The following is a 25,572-nucleotide window of genomic DNA, read 5'->3' as shown; positions in this document are numbered from 1 at the left end:
CTAATGATCTGGAGCACTACGTTAAACCACAATTGAGCTTTTTTGGATAACTAAATAAAAACAATGTAAGGATTTTTAAGCATATAAAAAACGTTTTGTATATTATGTGGTAACCTATAAAGTGTGCTAAATAGTATCAAACATGTTCGAGATTTGTGGACCAATAGCAGAGCAGGATTCAGAAACCAATCACAAGTCACTTTGTTGCGACGTGAACAAGCCTGCCAGCTAGCAACGCATTCTCATGTGTGCACTGGTGATGAAACAACAAAATAAACGTATTAAGCTAGCCATAAAGTATATACACTGGTGAGTTATAGTGAAAGTAATTATTTTTGTATACAATTTTACATTTGTTTGATTTACAATCTTAAATTAATGAAATACAAATACATTAGAACTTTTCATGCAAGCTAAGGTGGGCTACTGTGCTAGCCAAATATATACATTATAATTTGTGGAATAGTAGCTAGCTTGCCAGCTAACAATGATCTACGTGTGGAAAACCATAAATAAAAACAATGGTGTGTTGCAACGCATCCATCAAAGCCAACCTCAGCTCTTATTATCACATGCCATCACCCAGCCTTGTTGGTTAGACGCACTAGCTAGCTATTAACGTAAAGACTGCCAGCCAACTTGACTCAATTGCGGTCTGTGATCTTGTATTACTGTACTGATTGTAACGCGTTAGTAAGTTATCTCCTGTGATTTATTCTAGAAACAAGTATGGATCCGCCGAAAGACGTGCAACCGCCAAAACAGCAACCCATGATATACATATGTGGAGGTAATGTCTGCTATTTGGATTTGTCCTGGGCAAGTCAGTCTTGGACCAAAAGTGACTTATTAAGGAGTGTTGAGCTACAGATACTGTCTAAAGCTAAACATGAAACGTAGATGACGTACTAGGGTAAAATCTATTATGGAAAACCCTGATATGCTGATATAATGTCATCATCCTTTCGCCCTCAAACAGAATGCCATACAGAGAATGAAATAAAGGCTCGTGATCCTATCCGATGCAGAGAGTGTGGATACAGAATCATGTACAAGAAGAGAACAAAGAGATGTATCCTTTTCAACAGTTCTGGAGTATGTTGTGTTCCAGTTAGGGTTATACTTTTAAGTTACCTCACTAACCTCCAAATCCTGCTTCGTAGTAGTATTATTAAGGCTGGAAAATACATCACTTCCTTTAGGTGCAGATGGGAAGTTTTGGGAAGATATGATTTTAATGTTGTGCTGCACAATGTTGTGTTTACCATCAATGCACAAGGTGGGTAATACTTCCAGTCTGCTTTCAATTGCTACCCATCATGCAGTGTCACACAGCCTCCCACACTCTAACTTGCTTTTGCCAGGATAATTACATACCTGGAGCCAGTCCTCGGCTAAAAAAGGTGTAGCATAATCAGGAAGCAATTTAGGCCAACATGTATTGAGACAATTGTTACTTCCTGTAAGTGTATGAAAAGTTCATGTACATGGTTTATTATGACATTTTTCTTGTTGAAGTCCTTAACTTTAATTCCAGTGGTTGTGTTTGACGCACGGTGACTGGGATGTGTAACTCAATTTCTTATGTAGTATTTGTGTATCACAGTGTGAATAAATTAGGAATGCAACTCATTTGTCTGTTTAACAAAGAAGATTGCAAATAAAGTAATTTTTCTTTTTTCTTACTGACTTTCCAAACCTTGAGGATTTGATGTTGACCACGAATGTAGCTGTATTTCAGGACAGAACCTTTGAAAGGGCGTATTAAAACAAACTTATTTAGACTTTAATTTTATTGACCTGAAGTTTGTAGTTTTTATAATGTACACCTCACTTTATAACCTGGTGGCATAATATACTCTTCAGTAGTTGGTCAGTGCTGGTATCACAGTTCTGGTGGCCTGGATATTACTGTATTACATTGATATTTAATCTAATTAGAGATAAATAATGATGGTACATTTGTTTTGGCTGATGTGGCTGTAAACCTTGCTGAATATATAACAGAATATAGTTATATATGTGTATAAGATTCAGTTAAACTGTTTAAAACATTTGGACATGTGTTGTTGGTTAATTCACAAGGCCTCCAAGTGAGTACATACATGAATAATGATATGCCTTAGGTGTTGTGCAGGAGAGCGACATTACAAAATAGAATAGATAAAAATAGTGTAGAAAACAATAAAGGATGTTTAGGTTGTATTTTTAATGTAGAACATGGAGCTCATATTTGCTCTGAATACGTAGTGTCTGTGTTTATATCATCTTTTTCTTATTGAATACACCCGTCAGACCAGTGTCCCTATCTCCTGAGCTCTGCGGCACTGCAATGCAACAACACCCCCCCCCCCCCCCCCCCCCCCCCCGCTCCACTCGTGATGTCACTGCTGACACCTCCAATGGGTGTGTCTGACAGAATTCTTTCAGCCAATTAGGCTTCAGCTTGAGAAGGAGAGGCTGGAGGAGGGAAGGAGTGAGCGAGCTTTTGACACTCTGCAGCGAGTAGTGTAGCTATGGGGAACACACAGGAGAGGCCTCCTGGCCAAGGAGATGGACTGGGGACTAAAGCCGAACAAACCATCCCAGGGAACAGAACACGTAGTAGGGCGGGCAGCACGGAGAAGCCTAGAGCGCAGAGACCTCCAGAGAAGATGGCCACCGTGGCCAATGGAAACCAGAAGACGGCGGGTCAAGTTGGGGAAAAGAAAAGTCAAGACAACAAATCTAGGGTAGCTGAGGACACCAGCTATCTGGATGCCCCTGCAGGTGCCCTGCCACCCCATTTGGCACGCCTGAAAAATGAAGGGAACCATCTTTTCAAAAATGGACAGTTTGGAGATGCAGTGGAAAAATACACCCAAGCCATTTCTGGATGTTCTGATGCAGGTGAATCAGCACAACTGAGAAGTTTTCAATTTACTGCATTTTAGTATGTTGTTATACTTCAGTTAATACTTGCCTTATGTGATATATAGTTGGTTTGCACCTGTAGTGCCCAACATTTTAAAGAATTGAAACCCTGTATTTTATTTATGTAAGAAGTAGGTAGACCCCTTTCTACCAAGGCATACCTTATACTTATTGTTAGGGTCAATGAGCTTCATTAAGACATTGAAATTGTATGAGTCAATGGATTATGACAGAAAGTTAGCTCTGGCAGAAACTGAATATTACCTCTGTAAATATCCCGTTTCTTCTAGAGGCTAGTGTCAGAAAGTCGAGGGGTATCAGATGCAAGTTCAGCTGTAGGGCTTCTGGGCCTAGGACTAGTGGGTTGGTTTCCATAGTGACTGCAGCATACTGGGTGATGTAGCAAATACTCAAGATAAATTATGAAAACAGTACACATATTGCATCAATATTCTCCAACCCTTTACCCTAAAATATATGAATGCACTCTCATGAGCTTGCTTTAGTAAAATCTACACACATAGCCAAGACAGACAGGGTTGGCTTAGCGTGGAGTGATTGATGGTCGAACAGGCATTCTAAAGCTGCAGCGTGTGCTTCCAACAGAAAGGGCAGTAGAAAGCCTTTTTCCAAATGACTGACTACTCCATTTAAAAAGCTGCAGTCCAACAGTCACTTAGGAAGTTAGTGGGATGTTGTTGTTTGTCCACCACTAGTAATACTACTAAACCCACTTGATAAACCATCCTAGCCGTGAACTAACCTCTGCAGTTCCAGTGGTCAGAAGAAAATACAAGTGTCATGTTGTGTCTCTAGAGGTGGACAGCCCAGAGGACCTGTCTATCCTGCACTCCAACAGAGCTGCCTGCCACCTGAAAGACGGCAACAGCGTAGACTGTATCAGTGACTGTACCAGGTGAGAGACTCGACGTTCCCACCTGAAAGCTACAGTTACTTGGCCAGTGCCATGAAAGGGAGTTTCATTCACTCGTGTGAACCGCTCTACTATCAAGCTCTCACCTTCTAGACACTGATGTAGGCGACAACCCATCACATCCACCCAGTGCTGACTAGTCTAAATGAATGTAGATTGGGGTAGTGCTTACCTACACGTGTATTGGCAAAACCCCAAGGCAAACCCGAGTGTAATTGTTATAGAGAGAAAATAGGATGTTGTTAGTAAATATGTTCTTGTTGAAAACCAAGCGTTGTTTGTCATATGTAATCATATACATATGATAACACCACATCAGTGAGTGTGGGTAGTGGGTGTCAGATGTAGTCAGATGCACCCTCAAAGTTCGGGAACGGCACTCGCAAGCTATGCACATGTTCAATCCACGCTCAACCTCACATGTTCCAGGCTCAGCGAGGCTAAGTCTCCAACCACCTGGCACACGATGTGACCAACAGCAGGCTGGGAGTCTCTCTCTCTCTCTGCGACTCTCTCTGCTACTCTCTCGCCCTCCTACTGTACATAACCTCCATGTCGCTCACCCTCCTCTCTGATCCTATTACCTACCCATCCCAGAGCTTTGGAGCTCCATCCCTTCTCCCTGAAAGCCCTCCTGCGCAGGGCCATGGCCTATGAGTCACTGGAGCGCTACCGTAAGGCCTATGTGGATTACAAGACCGTGCTGCAGATTGACACAGGGACGCAGGCTGCCCATGACAGCGTTCACAGGTGAGCCGGGCACCAATTGGATTAGTGTCACAGACAACAATGGGCGGATGGGGATTCTCATTGGTCAATGTGAAAAACGTGGCATTGGCATTGATCGTAATGTCACAAATGAAGTTGACGACGTTATATTATGGGTGGATTTCGCTACGTTCAATAAACTGATTCAAAAGTGCTTTTATACCCTTGTTTACACTGGGGTTTCTGAGGAAACATGGGCATACATAATGGATCGTGTGTGTGTGTGTTAGGATCACCAAGATGCTCATAGAGCAGGACGGTCCAAATTGGAGAGATCAGCTTCCAGAGATCCCCCTGGTTCCTCTGTCGGCCCAGCAGCACCGCCAAGAGAAGCCCCACAGTGCCAAGCTCAACGAGGCCCGCGCTGCACAGAAGGAAGGTCAGCCATGTTATCTGTTTACGTTGGCGCACAGTGAAACGGTCTGATAGAGCACCTCCAGCACACAGCCAGACACAAACACTCTCACACTCTTCATTTTGGATTGCATTACAAGCGGTGTGGGCACTTGAACCAATAATGAAATAAGAAAATGATTGTGCCACAGAGAATCAGGTGAATGGTAGCGTAAGCACTCTTTCTGACAACAGTGTATTCAGACTCAATTAATAATGCAGAGTGTAACCGGATAGTCACAGAACAGCTGTGCTGTAACGGAACAACCTTGCTCATGTTTCCCACTGGCTGGCTGAAGAATAGAGCAGAGAGACCCTACATAATCCACACACATACATTCGGAAGAAGCAAATGACACAGAACACAGCATATTAACATATCTCTGAATAGTACACAATTACTGATTGAACACACTTATAACCCACCTGCAAATATAGAAAAGCTAGGTGGTATAGTATATGTACAGGTAAAAAGTCTAAAGAATGTGCCATAGTCCTGTCTTCACCATCCCCAACTGGTTGGCTATCACACTTGGATAAGAAATTTGAACGACAGACCAAACGTAAGAAATTTCACTCGGGGAATGGAAAGAGCAGCTATGTAGAGTCATTTCAATTGTACAAAAATCACACATTAGCCTTTTTTGTGGCCTTTTCATGCTTCATTTGACGGTGAACGTATGAGATAGACAGTGGAGAGAGAATGGGGAAGACATGCACAAATGGCCCAGGAGAGTCAAATCCCAATATGGTATGCAAACGTCACCAGTGAGCCACCATATTAACAGTTTATAATATGCCTCACACTGAACCTTATCATCTCACACAGTATAAGTTATTATGACTCATTTTGTCACACACTTCGTGTCGATGGGTGAGTGTGTGTGTCCCCAACGTAAGCAGAGGAAGTCGATTTTCCACTGAAGCCATTAATTCTGCTCATGATTTATTGATTTATTTTAATCAAACTTGAGAACATTCCGGAGGGTTGGTAGGAATGTTTCTTGTTTGTGCCAGATGCACTGTGAAGAAAAACCTAAAAACAGAAATTCTCGTACAGACACAAGACGTCCTTTTGCTGATTGGCTCTATTTTTGACATGTTGTTCTCGTCTCCCCTCTGCAGCCAAAAAACAGGAGGCTTGTTTCACATCCTTCAAACAGGCGGGGAATGACCTAGTGAGGAAAGGCCACTTCCAGGAGGCCCTGGAAAAATACAACGAGTGCCTTCAGATCAAGCCCGGTGAATGTTCCATCTTGACAAATAGGTACTGTAGGACATACTGCAGTCTCTACGATAAGAAAAACAACCTTTTTTTTTATTACACACCATAACGTTTTAATAGTATGGGTTAGTGTAAGCCCAAGTCAAATGTTTACCTCAGCTATCCTTACCTCTCAGTCTCAAATGTATAGCCTATATTTTGTTATGAAAAAAAGGACTGATGAATCTAGAGTAAAGTTCACCTAAGGACGTAATAAATGCTATTTTAGCTTCAGTTCAGCTTTATCCGTTCACACAGAGCCATTTGCTACCTGAGACTGGACCGCTGTGAAGAGGCTAGACAGGACTGTGACGCCGCCCTACAGCTGGAGCCAACCAATAAGAAGGCTTTCTACAGACGTGCACTGGCCCATAAGGGTTTACAGGTGTTTTTACGTGTTGTGCATGCATGGACAGTATGTCTACATCCCAAACTCCCTTCGCTTGTGTGTGCTTAGTTGTGTAACTTCATCCATCTGTTTGTGTGTGTGTTAATGCACAGGACTATCTGGCTGCCACTAATGACCTACAGGAAGTGCTACAGTTAGACCCTCATGTCCGGGAAGCGGAAGAGGAGCTTGAGGTTGTGACTGGCCTGTTTCGACAGAGCCTTATGGATGGTGCAACAGACAAGCCCAGGGTGGGTGAACCTCACTACAGGACACACCAACATGACATGTTCACTATTGGGTCAGTGTTAGAGGTTTTATAACACCGACACACACACAGCAGGCGTTGAAACACTCACCAGGTGTAGGAATGCACACTTTTGTTCACTGTACTCTGGCATCATTGTTGTGGTTTGTTCTTCGTGTTCCTTTGTAACCATGGAGATATCCATGGAGAATATCAGTCACCAATATGTCCTTAGTTGGCGTGAATGTTTAATATTTCATATTTATATCTCCCTTTCCTCTCATTAGAACTGAAGAGGCTCCAGAAAAAGAAAGAAGAGATTGAGAGAAGCCTAACACAATAGACTCCTGGGCAGGACCCACAGAAAAGCTGTCCACGCCAACACACTCATCCCACTATGGAAATTGCCAGTTTTGGGCAAAGATAAAGGATGTTATCTTCAATAGACTAGCTCTGGTTTTTAAGAGTCACAAATATTTTGTCCCAAAAAGCAGGAATATTTTTCCATAACTCTTGGGCAGACAAGCAGCAGTGTAACTTGTCTGTTTTTCAGACAACTAGGCAGCTTTTCCTTTAGCATGATCATAAACAGTCCCCCTGGTGGATGTGATAGATAGAACAGCAGCGCTGCAAGCCAATTGTTTACATCGTGAAAGTACATCTTGGAAAATGGTTGTGAAATACGAGCAGTATCCAGATGCACGTAGAAAGAGGTGTGTGCCTTATCAATATTCAAACTCAATTGACCAGATTTGTGAAATCCGTGAATCAGTAACTCCTTATGTGTATGATTCTTGAAATAAGTTCTTGATTCTTCGATCAGTTCTGGATTCTTGAAACGGGAAAACTTGTTCCAAGTTGGTCAGACCCGATCAGTGACCTAAACACAAGTGGATTTAAGTGACAGATCAACCAATCTTGTTTCACCAATTTAGTTTCAATCTTGAATGTGACCAAGACAATTGTATGGGATATACATTTATAAAGTATTTATTGGTTTGTTGTAAAATATTGCCTCCTTAGTGGCCAGGGTAGACTTTACAAAATCGACATGTAATGGCTTGCATGTTCTGAATCAATTACTTAAGCAATGTGGACGCTTTTCTTTGAAGTTGTTTTATGACTTAACTGGCAATAAGGTAATTCTGCTTTTTACTGTATATCTTCAAATCTTCAGCATGCTTATATCATTGACACAAAATCTTTCTCCCAAATTCTATTCTCTACATTACAATCTCAATTCTTTTTCAGAAATTGTCCACACTGCTTGATTCAGCTGTTTATTTTGTTTAGATATGCATATTGTAAAGCAAAAATGAGAAACAAATAAAGTACATCTCTCTTGCGCAGGTACAAAATCAGACCTGGCACAAGTCTTCAAAAAATACAATGAATAACAGACATTTAGGAAGCGAATAAAGTCCTCCTTGCGGCACTGAATCATTTCAGAGTTGATTATTAAGCAGCAGCACCACTGGGGACGGGAAATTAACTGAATGAATCTGCAGAACAAACCATACACTGACCCAGCCTGTTCCCCCATACACTGACCCAGCCTGTTCCCCCATACACTGACCCAGCCTGTTCCCCCATACACTGACCCAGCCTGTTCCCCCACTTGAGCCAGCCACCAACAGACTGGTTGCTTCGTTTTTTTTATTTTATCACTGCAGTTTGTTTTAGCCCCCTCCCCCCACCCCCTTTCACTTGGCTAGAATACATATAGTGAGCATGGTCTGACTGCATAAGTGTAATGAAACTGGGGTATACCAGTACGAACAGTTCTCAACAGTCTTGTCAGGCTTTGGCAAAGTGTTCTCTTGGAAAGTGTCTAAAAGTCTAAATTTAGCGTACGCTTGATATCCTGGAATCAAAGGGTTCAGGTCAGTTACATTAACTTCAGTGCAGATTATTTCTTTTGACCTTGCCCTCCCCAAACCTCAGTTACAGCATGGACCAATTACAGGTCTGATGTTTGTGTGTATATATATACTCATTAGGTAAGGGTGAGACAGGGCATCAGGCTGAACTACCAAATTTGAGAAAACATTCCTTCATCCTGCAGATTCCTCTGGATATCAAGCCCTCCCCATGACCATGCAGTTTGCTTTGTGGACATTTGAGACAACAGGTCAAGAAGCAGCAATATAGACAGACACTTAAACAGGCCTGACGATGAGGAAAACAATTTTTTTTAAGGCACCATTAATACTGTACATGACATCCATCAACATTATTTCATCTACAACCTAGAAAGATCCAATATAACATTTTAACCAAATTAAGTCAAACCTTTCTTTAAATTTAGTTTGACAATTCTCCATGTGTCAATCAAGCAATCCAAATGTATAATCTAAATAACTGAATGTAGCTTTTCTTCAGTGCAGGTCCATACGGTTCTTCTAGGTCGTAGACACATTTCAGCTTAGTCCAAGAATATTTCTCATTCCTCTTTCATCCAGCTTGGAGCTGCTTTGATCCATCTTCTTGAAAAGGAAGATAAACATTTGGTCGTCTTTTACAAAATGGCAATCGACTCCTCCCCAAATCAGCCAAGCTTCTCAGATCCACTTGTGGGGATTTGAGAAGGGCAGGATAGGGTTAATCAAGATGGTAGTAGCATCTGACAGGCAAGACAGAATGTCATCAACAGCCATTCTGTCTGTCCAATCATCTTATATCTATAGTGTGCATGTGGGTTAGGGCTGACTTGGCCCTAGGGCCTTCAACCCATCACATAACACTGGTGGACCTTACAGACTTGTTCAAAAGTTAAGAAACAACCTTGTCCTCTACAATAACCCCCAAAAAGTACAAAATAAAAAGTAATCATGGAAAACAGAAATATGACTATTGCATGGTCCCTCTTAGGTTATTGACACGTTGATGAGCTTTAATAGAACGTTTCATATTCGTTTATGCTGTGGTGCTTTCTGGTCACACTTTCAGGTGAACGCTCCAAAGTCTGCCTACTTTCGTATAATCTCCTCAATTTAATCATCCAAAAGTTCAATGAGCCCCTAAAGGCCTTTTGAGCAGGAAACGACTAATCATTGGCTACTGACATTCACCCTTTGATTGGACAGGTGGCACAGTCGTGGACCACAGTGTCATCAGTTCTAAACGCCTTCAACTTGTACGCCAGATGTACGTCTAGATTAGAAATTCTATCGTACTTCTGTGACCCCTCTAATCTTCTTATGGCATAGTCACAGGTCAACACAAGGCTCCTGGGATTGATCTGGGATTTGTGGCATCATGCCAGTGTTTTGAAAGAAAGACATTCCTAAGTGGACACGCTGTAATTCCTTTCTGAATACTCTTTTCTGACATCTTCTGCTACATCCCCATATAAATCCTGCTTCAAACCTGCCAAAGTACATTCAACATTCATAGAGCTATGGTGCTCCAGCTATTGTGTCAACCAACCTCGGCCTTGTAGATGGAGGGGCTTTGCATTAGCTGACTGGCAGTCCTGCCATTTGGACCTCCCACGCCCAAACTAAAAGCTAGTCCCGCCCCTTGTCGGCACAGATAACCAATTAGCTCTGACCTCACTGGGTTCGTCTTTCATTTACATCTCATTTTATCCTCTACCATATCACAAATACCTTAAATTTTTCCCACAATATTCTTGTTTCCACAGCTGACAAATCATCAATCACCAAGACGGTTGACCTCCCCAATACAGTGAGTGTGCGATGCACTCCCTCTATTCGAGGGCTTGAGGTTAGCTGTGAGAAGTAGCACAGTTTCACGGACACAGCTAGGTAGAGGTTAGCCGTTAGCGTTAGCATCCGGTGCAAGTCAGTATGCCTGTGTAGTGACTCTAAATATTCGTTTGAATACAGCCACTCCTGGCTGGGCTTGCAAGCTGCTGGTGAACCACAGATGCTGTGGTGGTGTTATTATTATTATTTTCCTTCAGGTCCTCTTCCACAACCAGGGAGTCAAGGGGCTCACTGTCCCAAATCAACCCAATGTTCTCCTCAGCAATGAAGAGAAGAGTCCCACCAACCCCTTCTGGGGAACCAGGGAGGGGTGGTGACAGGTTGGTGGGGTCACCTCTCAGCACTGGACAGGTCTCCAGTCGGTCGTTCTCCACCTCAGCCAGCGGGGTGACCCCCGCATCCGGAGGGGCGATGGGGAGGCGTGAGTAGGGCTCCAGGCTGGGGGGCAGGGGGCGGGGGAACTCGTGGTCGGAGCAGCTGAACTCGGACAGGTGGCTGCAGTGGGAGTCGGCTACGGACGGCAGGCTCCCGCTCAGCGAGTCGAACTCGCTGGAGTTGGTGCTGCGCTGCTCCAGCAGGCGGGCCTCCACGTCCTCGCGCGTCTCCTCGATCTTGCTCCCGCCACCGCATTTCTTCCGCAGCTTGCCCTTGCTCTTCTTACCGCCAGAGCCTGTGGACGACTCCGTGGTCCAGCGGCAGCTGGGGTCGTGGGGGCAGCCAGGGGGGCAGGCGCCCCCGGGGCCGTTGCTGCTGGCGTCGTCCAGGCTGCTGCTGGTGCTGGGGTGGCGGAACTTCCTCTCCTGCTTGCCCTCCAGGTCCACCTGGCCCTCCAGGTTGCTGCTCCCATCCCTGTGGGGTGACAACACAAATAGCAACTCTTAGCACGAATGGACCTCTACCACATTAGAGCCGACAATGGCGATTTAAATAAATGGTTCATAATGAGACCCATCTTGCTATAGCTTTTCTATTGGTGTCACAAAAAAGGAAAATAATGTGTTGCCCTCCTTTGTCAAGCGAGGGCTTGGCAGTGCTGACCTGTCCAGAGGCATGTAGGCATTGAGGATGGAACCAGCCATGGCTCTGGTGCTGGCGTTGTCACTGTTAGTTCCCAGACTGACCGTGGCTGAATCTCCACTCAGGCTACACCTCTCCTTCTGCACATCTGCCTGAACCTCCAACCTATCAGATGCAGACAGACAGACATTGGGTACACCGTCTTGTGTCACACGCATAAATACACAACCAAGCTCAACCCATCACTTTGTAAGTCGTTAATAAAATGAGATATAGGTAGCCCAATTTGCATTCTACATGGCATTACATGCATAACAGTCACCCGTCTCTTACCGGTTATAACAGTTGACCACGGCGCTGCCTGACAGGCTGCCGGTGATGCTGGTCCCAGCCAGAGCCATGGTGCTGGCGTTCTCACTCAGGTTGTCCCGCATGGCTCCCACGTGCTCTATGTGGCTGCTGCTGGCGCTCAGGCTGCCCGTCATGCCCCCCACGCTGCCCTCCCCTATGCTCGGGTTGGGCCTCGTCTCTGCGACTGACGTGGTATCTGTATTGGAGGGAGAAAAAGGGATTGTGAGAGGGGCTGAGGGGGAAAAAGGGCGGAGGAGAGAGAGATGTAGCGAACAGACTCAACGTGGTTCACTTCAAGTCGTAAAATATCGGTTAGACTGTCTGGTAAGTGTGGAGGAAAGGCACATCTTAATATTCTTATCTTATACTAGCATTCTTTATTCATACTTTTCTCATGTTCAAAAGGTTCTCCTTATTCTGTCACATCTGGGACCAACACTACAGAAGGCTATGAACGAATAATTTTATCGGGAGGAATCGTTAAAACAAAGAATTCAATAAACTGTCTCAAGGAATAGATTTGAAGTTCACGTGTCCTGGACAAGGTTCAGATGATGATTGGACATACTGACCGGTCGCTGCCACCCCGCTGCCCACGTTCATGTCATTTTCGTCATCAAACTCGATGCGCACTCCTTTGCCATTGCCGGTGGAGACGCCACAACCGCCCCCGCGACACAGCGAGATGGGCACCACGCCATACACGTACGCCAGCATGATGGGTACACCGATACCTACGGACAGAAACACACACTGTTCCCACACCAAGCTAATATGCCTCACAAAAAATGAACAGAGACAAAGAAGTTGACATTAACAGCGAGCGAGACAGCGGGAAAAAGCAAGATTATGGACTGACCGACGGTGACGGCTGCCACCACTGGTGACACTATGGCAGACAGGGTCACACCCCCTGCGATCACTAGATTTCTCTTGTGTTTGGAGATGTTCTTGCCCTCGTAGCGATTATGAATCTGTGGGGAAAGGGGCAAGTTAGCCAGAGGTTAGGAGGCAAACTGCACACAAAACCATATAGGATACCTAAACACATCCTTCGATTTCACATTTCTGAAAAGTAAGAAAAGGGCTAGTGACAGAAATCTAAGTGCCACACAGTTACTTGAAACACGGGCCCCAGCTGTATGTCTCATTATCAATGTGCCACAGAAAGACAGATCAAAGGCAACTGATGGATAGCCTATTATCAATCTGGAATGTGGAGGAAGCTGCCCAGCTGGTCCAAAGTTACAAAAGGAATCAAATCCCCAGTCCGCTCAACATTAGAAAAACTTGCAATCTGATGCACAAGCAGGGAGAAAAGACAGTGGTCCGAACCACGGAGACGACAGATGTCTTGTTCTGATCAAACACAGACGTAGGCTACGCCAAGAGGACTAGAGATCCTTTACAAATAATCCTCTGCTCTAAGGTGGACAGTCATCTTTAAATCCGTTTTAGACTCTGTGGAACATAGCAATGAACACAAACCACCAACATGAACCACACACACACAAAAGATCCTGACAATGAACCAGACGTATTTGATGGTCAGGCACCAAGGGGGCAGAACCTCACCTTCCTCCCCACGTAGACGGGGATCCCGAGGATCATGGCGGGGATGGCGATGCCGGCGATGAGGGCGATGCCCACGGGGGCGCCCACCAGCGTGCCCAGCTGCCACAGGATCTTCTTCTTCCTGCTCCACGGCTTCTTGCCCCAGAAGGTACAGCCTGAGGGACTGGGGGGAGGAAGGGTTTGTGTTTGCATGAGCTTGGGTTGTTTTAGACTGCGTCATGAGGACTTCTGGGGCGTACTTCTGCATACCTGAGCATGTCGATGACTGTTATTGTCTGATTCACCAATTATGTATGGGGGGGGGGCACAACTGAAGAAAGAGAACTGAAAAGAACCTGGATTCTGAAGGACTTGATGTGTTTGTCTCGCTGAATATATACCCCCCCCCCCTCCCACACACAAAGTTCCAAGTGGTGTCACGTCCTTTTTATCCATAGCTAACTGGCAAGACCACACCCTCCGACGTGCTGATTGGACAATGGGTCGTTTGAGCCATGCCACAGGGAAGACTGGTTTAGGCTTGTTTAAAAAAGATATTGTTTGTGTTACTTCGAAATAGTTTCAGTGATATGACTGACGATAACGTCAGGAATGTCTTTGACGGGGTGAGCGAGGGGTCTCACCTCAGATAGTGCAGGTCAGAGATCTCCTTCATGCACAGCCAGCAGAACTCGCTGCCGCACACGGCGCAGGTCATGTGATTACAGCTGCCATCGTTCATCTTGATGATGTAGGCAGCGCAGCGCGGGCAGGGCTTGATGTCATCAGCTGGTGGAGGACAGAACAACAGGTTCAACACGTACATCTCAATCTGTTTGTGTGAGCAGGGGAAAAAAAAACGGAATTTGCCTCGTACGTCATGTCTGTTTGATCCAATGCGTGTATATATGTATCACTAGACAAAGGGTGCGTTTGTTTTGAGGTGCGTGCTGCACCTGCGGCCCCGCTCTCCTGGCTGTAGCTGAGGGAGGAGGATCTGAAGGTCCTCAGTCTGAGGCTCTGGGCCCTCTGCAGGCGGGCGGCGTCGCACGTCTGGTTGGGGTGCCACAGCTGCTTGCAGTGGTAGCAGAACTCCGTGCCGCAGCCCTCGCGGCCGCACGTGATTTTGGGGCAGCTGGCGCAGCCAAAGGCAATGACTGCATACCTGGAAAACAGTGTGTGTGTGTTTGTGGGGGGGTTATTTGGGATCGGGGGCCAAAGCTGATTTTTTGGATGCAGTGCGGAAGTGTCACCGCTTCACTTGCAATCAATTAACGGACGCTTTCATTTGTTACAATGTTGCACCTGTGACGCAAACGTTCATCTGCAGTGAAATGTTCTACTACCGAGCTCAAGTGCATGAACTTTTGTTCCGAAAAAGTGTGTAAATCCCCATAGACGCCACATCTCCCGGTCAAGATCTTACCCGCAGTCGGGGGCGGGGCACCAGCGGCAGTCGGGGTCGGCGACCAGCCAGCGGCGCAGCATGAACTCCTCGTACTTGTCCATGAGGGCGCGGTCGGCCAGGATCATGCGGATGTCGTGGGGGTTGTAGCGCTCCGAGCACTCGGGGCAGCAGATGTTGATGCGGCTCTCGGAGATCTCGATGCGCAGGTACTGCCGCAGGCAGTCGGCGCACGAGCGGTGGTGGCACGTCATGATGTCGGGGAAGCGCTCGCGGGCGTGCCGCAGCAGGCACAGCGGGCACTCCAGCAGGTCGCCGGCCGAGGACGGAGCCACGGAGGAGGCAGAGGAGGAGGAGGACGTGGAGGGGACGACCCCCGGGGGAGCGGAGCCCCTGTGGGCCGCCTCGGAGGAGTGGATGCTCTCCACACTGGCAATCCCTTCAACGCCGCCGCCGCGGAGGGCGCGGGACTTGCGCTTGGGGTCGCGCTCGGGGCGCCGCCGCCGCCCGAACAGAGAGTGGAGGGAGAGGCGTCTCTTCTTGGGCGTCTTTCGGCCGGAGGGCAGACTGACGGAGGAGGCGGCCGAGTGGAGGTCGCGCTCGGACCCCGAGCCGCCGTGGGGAGGCTGCTGGGGGTTCATCTTCCTGGAGGGGAAACTGGCGTCGTCGTCCCAGGGGACGGTAGACGCAGAGGGAAGGGAGGGGTCAGAGGGGCGGTTGGGAGTTTCAGCTGTTATGACATGGTGGGTTTCTGGTCTGGGTGGGTGGGGGATTTTCTTTTGTGGTCAGACCAGGTCTAGTCTGGCATAAAGGTGACGGGCAGATAGCGATCTGTGTGAGAGAGAAAATAAAAAATAGTGAGATTATACACTAAGAGATAGGCCTTTAATATCACTCCATGTTTCAAATCGAGCACACTTCTTATTTTTCCTACTTGGCCGAGTTTCTGTGATTGACTGCTATTCTCAAGCATTTAAGCCTAACAAATGCTATTCCACGTTAAATGTCAAATAGTCAATTTGAAACAGAATTTAAGAAATGTATAGCCACACCGTGCGTGTGCGTTTTTAGGTTACATTCCGCTAACATTCCAGTCAACGGTGCAGATGTTCTGATAATGACGAGGCCCCCTGGGTTCCTTACTGAGACACATCTGAGATGGTCTTGACAGTGTAACCACGGTGTGATACACAGTTACCATGAATGTCGACTGAAGAAGAATCCCTCAGATGAGACACACCCAAAATAACAACAGACCATAAATAGCTTTTCTGTCAAAAGCTGTGCCAAATATCTGTCCGCTGGAGACCAAAATAACATGGTAGCTTCATCAAACACAACACAGACAGTCATTGGCTGTGCAGAAGTTAAGAGATTACAGAGAGGGTTGCCTGATCAGAGAAAAAGTTGAAAAAAAGCCAACTGCCATTCAAACCTATTTATACAACACACTTATCTATGGCCATCACAGCATTGCTCAAAGTTGGACCACTGTTGGAAAAGAAACTGACGTATTATTTCTTTCTTTTTATAGAGAAACTTGAAGAGGCTCACACACAGCTGCTGTGTGCGGCTGAGCAACACAAACATTACAGGTTAAAGCTAAACTTAATTGGGGACTCACGACAATAACAGCCATCCACATGCTCAGGTATGTAGAAGTACGCCCCAGAAGTCCTCATGAAACTAAGAAATGTTGCCCTAGAGTACATAACGAGTACCAAAGATGACTCTACAGTGTTCATTACAAGACAAACTACCATGTTTACATAATGTAAACCTGGTTTACATTGGGTCTTTACATGCTATGTAAAAAATGGCACGGGTCTCTTCAGCAGTGCATGGCTGATTTTGTCAGGTTTAAGAGGCATTTGAAAGGCCATATTGCCACAGGCCTGTCCTTATAGGATACTGAAGGATGCATTTTGGCTTTCTTAAATTGTATTACCAGAAAGATCCCAGCAGGTGACGGCAGGCTGCGTGAGCTAACAGAGAAGTCATTACCAGAAGTAAAATGGATGTTAAGGACAGAACTAGGGTCCCCTAATATGGTCCATGAGTTTTCAAGCGCACCCTCGAGTTATAGTAATGCCAAAGGAATGGAAATTACGGTAAACATCGAATTATTCTAAAATACCCCCAAAAAGTATCTAATGATCAGTTCTCTTATTGTTGTTGGACTTGAGAAGTAAAGGTAATTAACGGTTACCGATGACGGTCGAGAAAAAAAAAAAGAAGTGTGCTTCCCTTATCTTATTTCCAGTGTAACTAGGCTAGTGCATTGTAGCCTATAATGTGTTTGCACTGTTCAGGTCAAATATTTGCCCATACCTCAATTGCTAGATCTGCTTATCCTGTGAGCTGGACTGTAACTAGTATTGAACTAATTAGTGACTAAAGAACAAACAAAACTTGCAGGGAGTCTTGTTACGTTCAATGAAAAAACGTTGATAAGCAGGTTGGACAGTGATGTTAGCTAGCAATTGCTAATGTCACAGCTAGAGCTACCTAGTATGACGATAGGAGTTTAGAGCACAATTACATCCAATCTAGAACATAAGCTAGCTACATTAGCACTGGTTGAGAGGTCCGTCCGGACGTCTTACTCTTATTTACCAAACAATCAGGCTTTCCAACGTGCAGTCATTGGCTCAAGTACCTTGCTCGCTAGGTAACTAATTCAATAACCTTAGTTCCTTGGCTACATATTAATTCGTTCACCTTAGCAACTAATCATTTTGAAGAGTACAAAAGGCTTGTAAGGGGGCATGAAACTGCAGTTGGATATAAAAAATGTTCTACATACAGACAGCATCGAAATGATTTCGCTGGCTATGGCATTTTGTAAATAATGAGACCCCGTTTTAGCGTTGCTAGTCGACCTACGAAGTGAGCGATTTGTCTCACATGTACTAGCCTAGTCAAAAACAAATTAAATGTTATGGTGCTTGTCGTTGCATTGAAGACATTGCAACTGTGGGCTACAAAGGTAGTCTAGCCTAATTTTTGCAATGCATCTTAGCTTGTGCTAGCTAGCTAGTAATAGTGCTAGAGCTAGCTCAAACAATTTCGCAACGGACACTGGCAAGTTAAACAAAGCGGTGGTGTGTGAGTTGAGGAAGTTGTGACCTCACTAACATTAGCTAGACTGCTTCAGATTTCCTCCACTTACCGTGAAAACAATACACGAAAAACACGTCTTCGTTTAAGTCCAGTAGGTAACATAAAGGGATTTCAGAATAAATGTTTAATTACAACTTGGCTAGGTCAAGATACGACAACTCCGGACGTCAGCTGTCCTGTCCCGTCTAGTTTAGGCACAGCTTTGTGGGCGGGTTTGTGATTCCTCCTGAGGAGCTCTTGGACGAATACGCACGCGCGCACACACAGGAATGGAAGTGAAATGGTGGGTCGAACGTACTGAACTTGAACTCGACATCAATGCCAGAAAAAACTTAACAAGAAAAAACGGTTGTTCTCGCATTCATGATCCCTCATTACACATCTGGCTCAGGTTAAGATATAAATAGAAAACAAGCACAAAGGAGCTCTAAATTGTGCATTTGACCTCTGAAGATTTGGATAAGAGGTTAGGCCTTGCTTTTTCATGATCCGATCTCTCTCAACAGGCTAATGGGAAGGGAGGTCAGTAATTACTTGATCATGTCAGGTGAAAAACAATGTTGCATAAAAGCCTAACTTCTTAAATAAGTACATGACCTTCCCGAAGGGACAAATATCAGTAGCAAAATACACAGCATACTTTACAAATCAGTCCCAAAAGCTTCCAATCGTACGGTCTAGTATGGAAATCAAGAGGACAGGCTGCATTTATAGCAGGTTGTATAGTTTTAAGGGCTTATTGTCTCAGAGAAAAGCATTATAGGTAATCTGAAAATGTTAACGTACAACATAATTACTAACTACGAAAATAATACAGATTATCAGATGGGAACTGAGGAACTCATGGCAGACAGTATAGTATCATTTGGATGAAGGGATAATGGCAGTAAGTTACACTTATGGCTCATGTTGGAGTGGTCTGGTCCAGTACACCCTTTTCACCACTATTTGACAATACACCCTGTTACACGAGTAACTGCAGGTGCAACAACTGCAGGTATTGAGCTCCATGCTCTGATGGGCATCAACGAGTAATCACACTAATTTCAGCTGCATTCCATAGAAAACCTGAGCCTGAATTATACTTTGGGCCTTGGGACTGGAATGCTGTTTCACTTTCACAGGATAGGTACATCTTGTCAGTGTTCCAAAATGACCTGGTAGTATTGTAGTGTGATGCCAGAAAACAGACTCCATGAATGCAGCCTGCATACATATCAAGTGACCAAGTGATGCTATGCTTTTTGGGATTTAGGCTGCGTGAGATGGGACTGCTTTCAAGCAGGTAATGGAGGATTGTTGCAGACGTTTGACTCCACTAAATGTTTCAAACTACTGAATTACCATCGCAGTTTGAGACTTGAGATCTTTGTGCGTCTTGTGTACAGACTACAAGCCACACGATTTCTATCAGCCCGCTGTCCTAAGGTATACATGATTTCAGTATTTCTGATCATTTTACGAAATCATTTAATTGATGTATATTGGCGTCATATCATTTAGTTAATTAAATCTAGCAAATAAACCAGTCAACCAAACCAAAGTTTACTTCCAGAATCTATAGCCTTCCTACCTTAACAAAGAGAAAGTTTTTTATTTTTGTAATCATTTTTATTCAAGCAAGTAATGGTCAAGATAAATTTCACAATGCTGAACTGTCTTGTCACCTCTCCTCAGACAACCAAAACATTTTAACATTTAAAATGAATAAAATGCCAGAAGGGAATGCTTTCAGTAAATTCCAAGAGGAATAATTAAAACCCCAGACTAAACCATTTTTTGTTTTCAAGATTTTTCTCTTTTTTTCCTTATCCTTTTTCATTTATAAACAAGACCTAGTCTTATCTTCTCTAGGCCTGGCCTTAACCTAGTTCTTTCTTTTTTAACGTGTCATTTTATTTCTTTTTGCATTGTTTTGTGTGTTTTAGCTTTTTTCAATGTTTAATTTTTTTCCATCGGTGAAGCACGAGTAAAACGTGGCCCATTCCTGTGAAAACAAATAAAAAAAGTATTACTGTCAATGACTCACACTTAATGGGTTATAAAATCCCATCACAACCACAATTAAAAAGAACTTACCCCATCTTTAAACACTTGGGACTCCAGCAGAGTTGGGCACGGTCTTTTGAGCTGTCTCCTTGGCCTGGTGGGCTTGGAGCACAGCCACTGCCTCATCAACCTACAACAAACAATATGAACATTTCTATCACACCCACTATACTTTAAACCCTTTTGAATCGTTGCGAACACAGGCTTGAGTGTTCAGGTTGGCATTACATTTAAACTGACAAACTGTGACAAGCTGGACCTAAGCACAAACCTTTGAGCGCAGAGATTCCGGGGACTCCAGCATGTGGAGAAGCTCAGAGTTGTCGATCTCCAGAAGCATTCCTGTTATCTTACCGGCCAGGCTGGGATGCATGTTCTGGATCAGAGGGAACAAACGCTCACCTGGAAAAGAGAAACGGATTGGTTCAAAGAAATCTGGTTGAGAGGGAAGTGTAGCAGATGCTCTGGGTGTAATTCACAAGGAAAGCCTAGTAAGACAGACACGTTGCTTAATAACTAGATGAAGGCATAAAAGACAGGGACGAGCGCAAGTCCACTCACCCAGCATCTGCTTCTGCTCCTGTGGTGGAGCAGCGGCGAGCATAGAGGCAGTCAGAGGCTCCTGGCCCTGGACGTGGACAGCAGGCTGGAGGACAGGAGGACGTGATTAGGAAAACACAGAAGCACTGGACGGCAGAGCCGAGCCATGGAGATAAGGGTGTACCTGCTGCATAGCCACCTGAGGCTGAGGGTTCATGTGCTGCTGGGGATTGCGGACTCCCGCGGCATACTTGTACTGGGGCACGCCGCGCACGGGCGCAGAGGCAGCCGCCGCTGCGTTGATGGGACGAGGTCCCATGGCCTGGGCAGCTGCAGGGAGACATGACACTTACTTAGCTTCCCGAGTCAGCGTTCTCCTTATGTACCAGAAGAAATGGTTTCAGAATTTTCAGATTTTAAAGTGATGGAATGGAAGAAGGCAGCAGTGTGCCAGATTGTGGAGCTGTTACTCACGGAGGCGCTGGGCAGACATCATGCGGGGCACCTGGGAGGTTGGTCTCATGGAGCCAAAGGTCTGGGGACGGGGGACGTTGGGACGCATGGCACCAGGCATGTTCTGGAAGTCTGCAGACATGTCACCGCAAAGTTATGGTACAGCGTAGCCTTGGGAAAAAAACATGCAACCAGGCTGTGTGCGATCATGGTTCATGTGTTCCAGTGCAGTGGGTCAGACCACTCCTATCAGAGGCGGAGAAGGGAGCAACTCACGCTGAGGACGGACTCCTTGGGTGGCCCAGCGTGGGCTGGGTCTCAGCTGAGCCATCTGGCCTGCAGGATAGTATGCAGCCCGATTCTGAGCCTGCAGAGAGCCCACACGACAAACTTTAGACACGACCGAACACAATGTTCATGTATTCAAGAACACGATTCTGAACATGGGTTATGGCATGTAGTCGGATCATCCTAAACATTTGTATGGCAAGGTCGATTTATCCGTAGTACAAATTTATCCCCAGTGCCGACAGCACAGCTGTGGGGCCCATTTACTACGATGTTAATGTGGCAGCCATTTGGGCCAGTGCGATCCATAGAACAGGAAGCACTGAATTTGACTGGCTGCAGGGCCTATATACACACACACGACACAGATCTGAGCTCTCCACCTGCGGGGAGGGCCAATCCAGGCCCAGTCCTTACCTGGGGGATGGCAGCCATGAAGTACCCAGAGGGAGGAGCAGGCTGGTAGGGGTTTATCACTGGGTTGGGCACTGCGCGAACGCTGGCCATCCGCTGCATGTACTGATTGGTGAGGTGTGCCTGCCGCTCTTCCTTGCGCTGGGCCAGCGCCACGTACAGGGGCTTGGTGGCCACGATGCGGCCGTTCATTTCCGTCACTGCCTTGGTGGCCTCCTCTGGGGAGGAGAAGCACACAAAGCCAAAGCCTTTGCTGCGGCCGCCCTCCATCATGACTTTGGCGCTGGTGATTGTCCCGAAGGGGGTGAACTCCTTGCGCAGGCGCTCGTCGTCGAGGCCGTCGTCGAGGTTCTTGACGTAGAGGTTGACCCCCTGTAGGAAACCAAACAGTTAAACATCACAACACCACTGTACGAGGACGACCATTTGACATGATGAAATGTTGTCTGCAGTAGATATTTATCCCCAGCATCCACTTAGCAAAGACGCGGGGCCCATGAACTACAGTGTCACTGTGGCAGCAATTTTGGCCAGTGCAGTCCACTAGGGGTAGAAGCACTGAATTTGACAATGCTGCGTTGCCAGAATCGGCTTGGTGGCAGAATGCAAGTACAGCAACTGGCCTGGTAGCGCGTCATGCGGTCCTGTTTCATCTGCTCAAACTTGCGCTTCAGTTCAGTCTGGCGCTCCATCTTCTTCTGGGCGCGGCCCACGTAGATCAGCTTGCCGTTGAACTCCTTCCCGTTCATCTCGTCTACAGCCTTGAGGGCGAGAAGAAAAAAATAGACATGATCGTCAGTTGAAAGGGCTAAACTGCTGAGTCAGTTAAAAGGGCTAAACTGCTACGTCAATGTTAAGTGAAGGAGTGTCGTTTCAGCCGGTAACGTTGTTCAGGGATTCTTCATATTCACCTTCTGGGCATCCTCGTGGTGCTCGAAGCTGACGAAGCCAAATCCTCGTGACTTTCCACTGTCGTCAGTCATGACTCGGATACTCATGGCGTTGCCTTGTTTTGGGGGGAGGGGAGGAGGGGTCAGTTTAGTGATTGAAAGAGAGCCTCCCAGCATGGGGACTCCACACTCCCATGTCGGCTGCTGCCTCACCATATTGACTGAACACGTCCCTCAGCTTCTCCTCGTCCATGTCCTCCCCAAAGTTCTTGATGTAGACGTTTGTGAACTCCTTGGCGCGGGCGCCCAGCTCAGCCTCGCGCTCTTTGCGGGACTTGAAGCGACCGACAAAACTGCAAAGACAGAGAGCATACTAAGGGTGCGGTGCAACACGTCTCACCCAAATCTGACTTTAGTACTTTGATGACTTGGATTTATTCAACAGGCCTAACACCTACAATTTAAAAAATAGATAAACGGGGCTGTCAGTTGAGTCAGTAGAGGAAGACAATGCGTCAAGACTAAAACAAAGGTATACATGAACGCAGATTGAATCTGATGTTAGTGCAATTAGTCTTAAAAAAGGAAAGCAATGATTAGATTTGTAAGTAACCTTTTTTTCCACTAAAGCAAGTCAGCATTTAAAGTTTAACACACTTACACTTTTCGGTCATTGAGCAACATGCCGTTCATTTTCTCAATGGCCCTCTCCGCCGCCTCCTGAGTCTCAAAGTGCACAAAGCCGTAGCCCTTTGAGCCATTCTCATCACACACCACCTTGAAGGGGGAGACATTGGTGCACATAAGCATCACAGGCATGCAAAAACCACACTTGTTCCCCCTGGCCAGCTGTTGTTCACACATTTGCAGCCCAAACGTAGTCTGTCCAGAGCAGGACAAATAAACTGTCAACATCTTCGAAAGTCACGTTTCTCTGCCTTCACTTGTGGAACAGACTGGACAGGTTAACGCTGCAAAGGTGAGAACGCCAGTTGAGATCAAGCCAATGCACCATGCCACTACTTCAAATCCAACACCACATGACAGGAAATGACTTGCCTTGCAAGAGAGGATGTTGCCAAAGGCGGAGAAGGTGTCGTATAAGGCCTTATTGTCAATAGACTTATCCAAATTCTTAATGAAGATGTTTCCGACGCCACTCTTGCGCAGGGAGGGGTCACGCTGGGACCAATGATACGGACCGGGCGACCCTTGATCACGTCAAAATTCATTGTATCTAGCGCACGCTCAGCTTAAGTGAGAGAAGAGAGAAAAAAAACGTATTAGCATGTTATGAACTACAGATAATCACATACTTCGTGAATAACATTGTCTGTGGACAGCTCTTAACTTGAATAGACAATTTGATATTTTTATTAGATCATTCACTGATTGATTGAGGAATAATAAAGAAATATAAGGCCACTATGCAATTGCCTCCAAGGAAACGTTTCCAAACATGGATCCCAATGGGTGGGAAAAGTAAAGAAACCAATTATTAAAGCCAACCTGGCAGGACTTGACCAGCTGCCGCTTAAGACACGTTGTAATGTACATTGTGCTGACAAACTACATCACAGACGAAGGAGGACATTATGGCTGCAACTTCAGATACGATCTTGGAATAAATCCTAATGTTTAATTAATCATTTACCTATGAAATTATTATTTACTTTGTAATCAATCTGTTAATCATAATATGGGATGGCGGCCCTAACCCTTAAGTTAATGTCCAGCTAGCCAGTTAGCCTACCACAATTATGCAACAACGTAGATTAGATTGCAATCCATTTGAACTTAAGCTTCATAAGCAACGTGCATTGTCCCTTACTGTACGGTGTAGTCCGTTTGTAGTCGTGTTTTTAAATGGTAGTTAGACTAGTGCTGAAGTACGTTTTGATGAGACAACGATTTATCGGGCAGTCACGTGGAAAAGGAACGCAGTAAGCTAGGCTAACTAGCCACCTTACCCAAACCACGCAGTCCAGATAGCTAGCTCTACCCAACAAGTAAAAAAATGACATCTACAGTACTGTACTTACCGTCTGCTGGCTGCTGAAAGTTAACATAGGCGTATCCAAGCGAACGCCTAGTGATCATGTCTCTACATACACGGATGGATAAGATTGCCCCTGCGGGGCTGAACTTCTCGTACAGCATGGCCTCGGTCACGTCTTGATGCAGGTCCCCAACGTACAGAGATGCCATCGGGTAACTAGGAGCACTCGGGTTCATTTTAGTTTCGGGTTTGAAACGTTATCTAGCTAGCCTAACAACGGAACAAATAGCTACGAAGAGTTTAACTGAAAAAAAATGCGTTCTGTATTCCAAATGGTCTGTTACGTCGTTAGCAATTTAGCTCGGGCCGGTGTGGAATTTGTCAGCAAGCTAACAGGAGGTTAAAATGTTCAGGATGAAGACCGAAGTTGCTTAGCCAATTCGGTGAAGATTAAATTATTCTTGTTTGGGCTATTAAAATACGCACTAACTGTCCAAATATCTAAAACTGAAATTAAACGAAAACAAAAGTTGTCGGCCTTGCTTGCTTCCCCTGAGCAGATGGTAATCAGTTTCGTTAGCTTTGTGCTAGCGACGCTCGTCGGTTTAAAATGTCGTTAAGTTCCGTCTCTTCTTGTACCGTCCAGTCTTTGAATGGTTGCTCCTGCTTCACCGATTTTATTACAAAGAGAAAAATAGATTTTTTACGTTTTTACGGTTTTTAACTTTTTTTTATTTTTTTAATTTTTTATAGAATGTGTGCCGAGCAAGCTCAGGAGCACACGCGCATTCACACAGCACTAACAGCCGGGGTTTAGGGGAATGCGACTGAGGAAGTGGAGTCATATATGT

General features: G+C 45.5%; 4 protein-coding genes and 2 non-coding genes across 7 annotated transcripts; 2 read left to right on the top strand and 4 right to left on the bottom strand.

Annotated features, from left to right (window-relative positions):
• Positions 1–204: 204 nt before the first annotated feature.
• On the top strand, positions 205–1,685 carry polr2k (RNA polymerase II, I and III subunit K). The gene is made up of 4 exons (XM_047050672.1): positions 205–309; positions 722–790; positions 980–1,072; positions 1,538–1,685. Exons 2-4 carry the CDS (start codon positions 730–732, stop codon positions 1,558–1,560), a joined length of 177 nt encoding a protein of 58 aa, XP_046906628.1. The 5' UTR covers positions 205–309; positions 722–729; the 3' UTR covers positions 1,561–1,685.
• Positions 1,686–2,408: 723 nt separating this feature from the next.
• Positions 2,409–9,726, top strand: spag1a (sperm associated antigen 1a). Of its 2 annotated transcripts, none has more exons than XM_047050574.1 (8): positions 2,409–2,889; positions 3,730–3,829; positions 4,445–4,597; positions 4,846–4,994; positions 6,134–6,275; positions 6,531–6,657; positions 6,774–6,961; positions 7,195–9,726. In XM_047050574.1, the coding sequence occupies exons 1-8, from the start codon at positions 2,517–2,519 to the stop codon at positions 7,229–7,231; spliced, it is 1,269 nt and encodes a 422-aa protein (XP_046906530.1). In that variant the 5' UTR covers positions 2,409–2,516; the 3' UTR covers positions 7,232–9,726. The 2 variants fall into 2 exon arrangements, with proteins under 2 accessions (XP_046906530.1, XP_046906532.1); XM_047050576.1 differs by having other exon boundaries at positions 2,414–2,889; positions 6,774–6,911.
• Positions 8,175–18,308, bottom strand: rnf19a (ring finger protein 19A, RBR E3 ubiquitin protein ligase). Its single transcript, XM_047050572.1, has 10 exons — positions 18,138–18,308; positions 14,987–15,796; positions 14,517–14,725; positions 14,205–14,349; positions 13,582–13,744; positions 12,866–12,980; positions 12,579–12,740; positions 11,989–12,202; positions 11,677–11,820; positions 8,175–11,487 (listed from the first exon to the last, which is right to left on the bottom strand). The coding sequence occupies exons 2-10, from the start codon at positions 15,604–15,606 to the stop codon at positions 10,737–10,739; spliced, it is 2,523 nt and encodes an 840-aa protein (XP_046906528.1). The 5' UTR covers positions 15,607–15,796; positions 18,138–18,308; the 3' UTR covers positions 8,175–10,736.
• Positions 18,309–19,677: 1,369 nt separating this feature from the next.
• pabpc1b (poly A binding protein, cytoplasmic 1 b) lies at positions 19,678–25,543 on the bottom strand. The gene is given in 15 exon segments (XM_047050573.1): positions 19,678–20,075; positions 20,168–20,267; positions 20,409–20,539; positions 20,699–20,783; positions 20,862–21,007; positions 21,152–21,262; positions 21,407–21,497; positions 21,836–22,204; positions 22,456–22,593; positions 22,744–22,838; positions 22,936–23,075; positions 23,384–23,499; positions 23,782–23,915; positions 23,918–23,974; positions 24,765–25,543. Coding segments are annotated over 14 exon segments (1,899 nt in total). The 5' UTR covers positions 24,958–25,543; the 3' UTR covers positions 19,678–20,075; positions 20,168–20,174.
• Positions 21,626–21,759, bottom strand: LOC124488160. Its single transcript, XR_006958606.1, has one exon. It is a non-coding gene; the product is annotated as a small nucleolar RNA SNORA5 (small nucleolar RNA).
• On the bottom strand, positions 22,273–22,410 carry LOC124488161. Its single transcript, XR_006958607.1, has one exon. It is a non-coding gene; the product is annotated as a small nucleolar RNA SNORA5 (small nucleolar RNA).
• Positions 25,544–25,572: the final 29 nt, after the last annotated feature.

The sequence above is a fragment of the Hypomesus transpacificus genome, unplaced genomic scaffold (genome assembly GCF_021917145.1).
Source record: "Hypomesus transpacificus isolate Combined female unplaced genomic scaffold, fHypTra1 scaffold_124, whole genome shotgun sequence".
NCBI lineage: Eukaryota > Metazoa > Chordata > Actinopteri > Osmeriformes > Osmeridae > Hypomesus > Hypomesus transpacificus.
The sequence above is the reverse complement of the archived record's forward strand: the minus strand, read 5'-3'. Positions and strand labels throughout refer to the sequence as shown.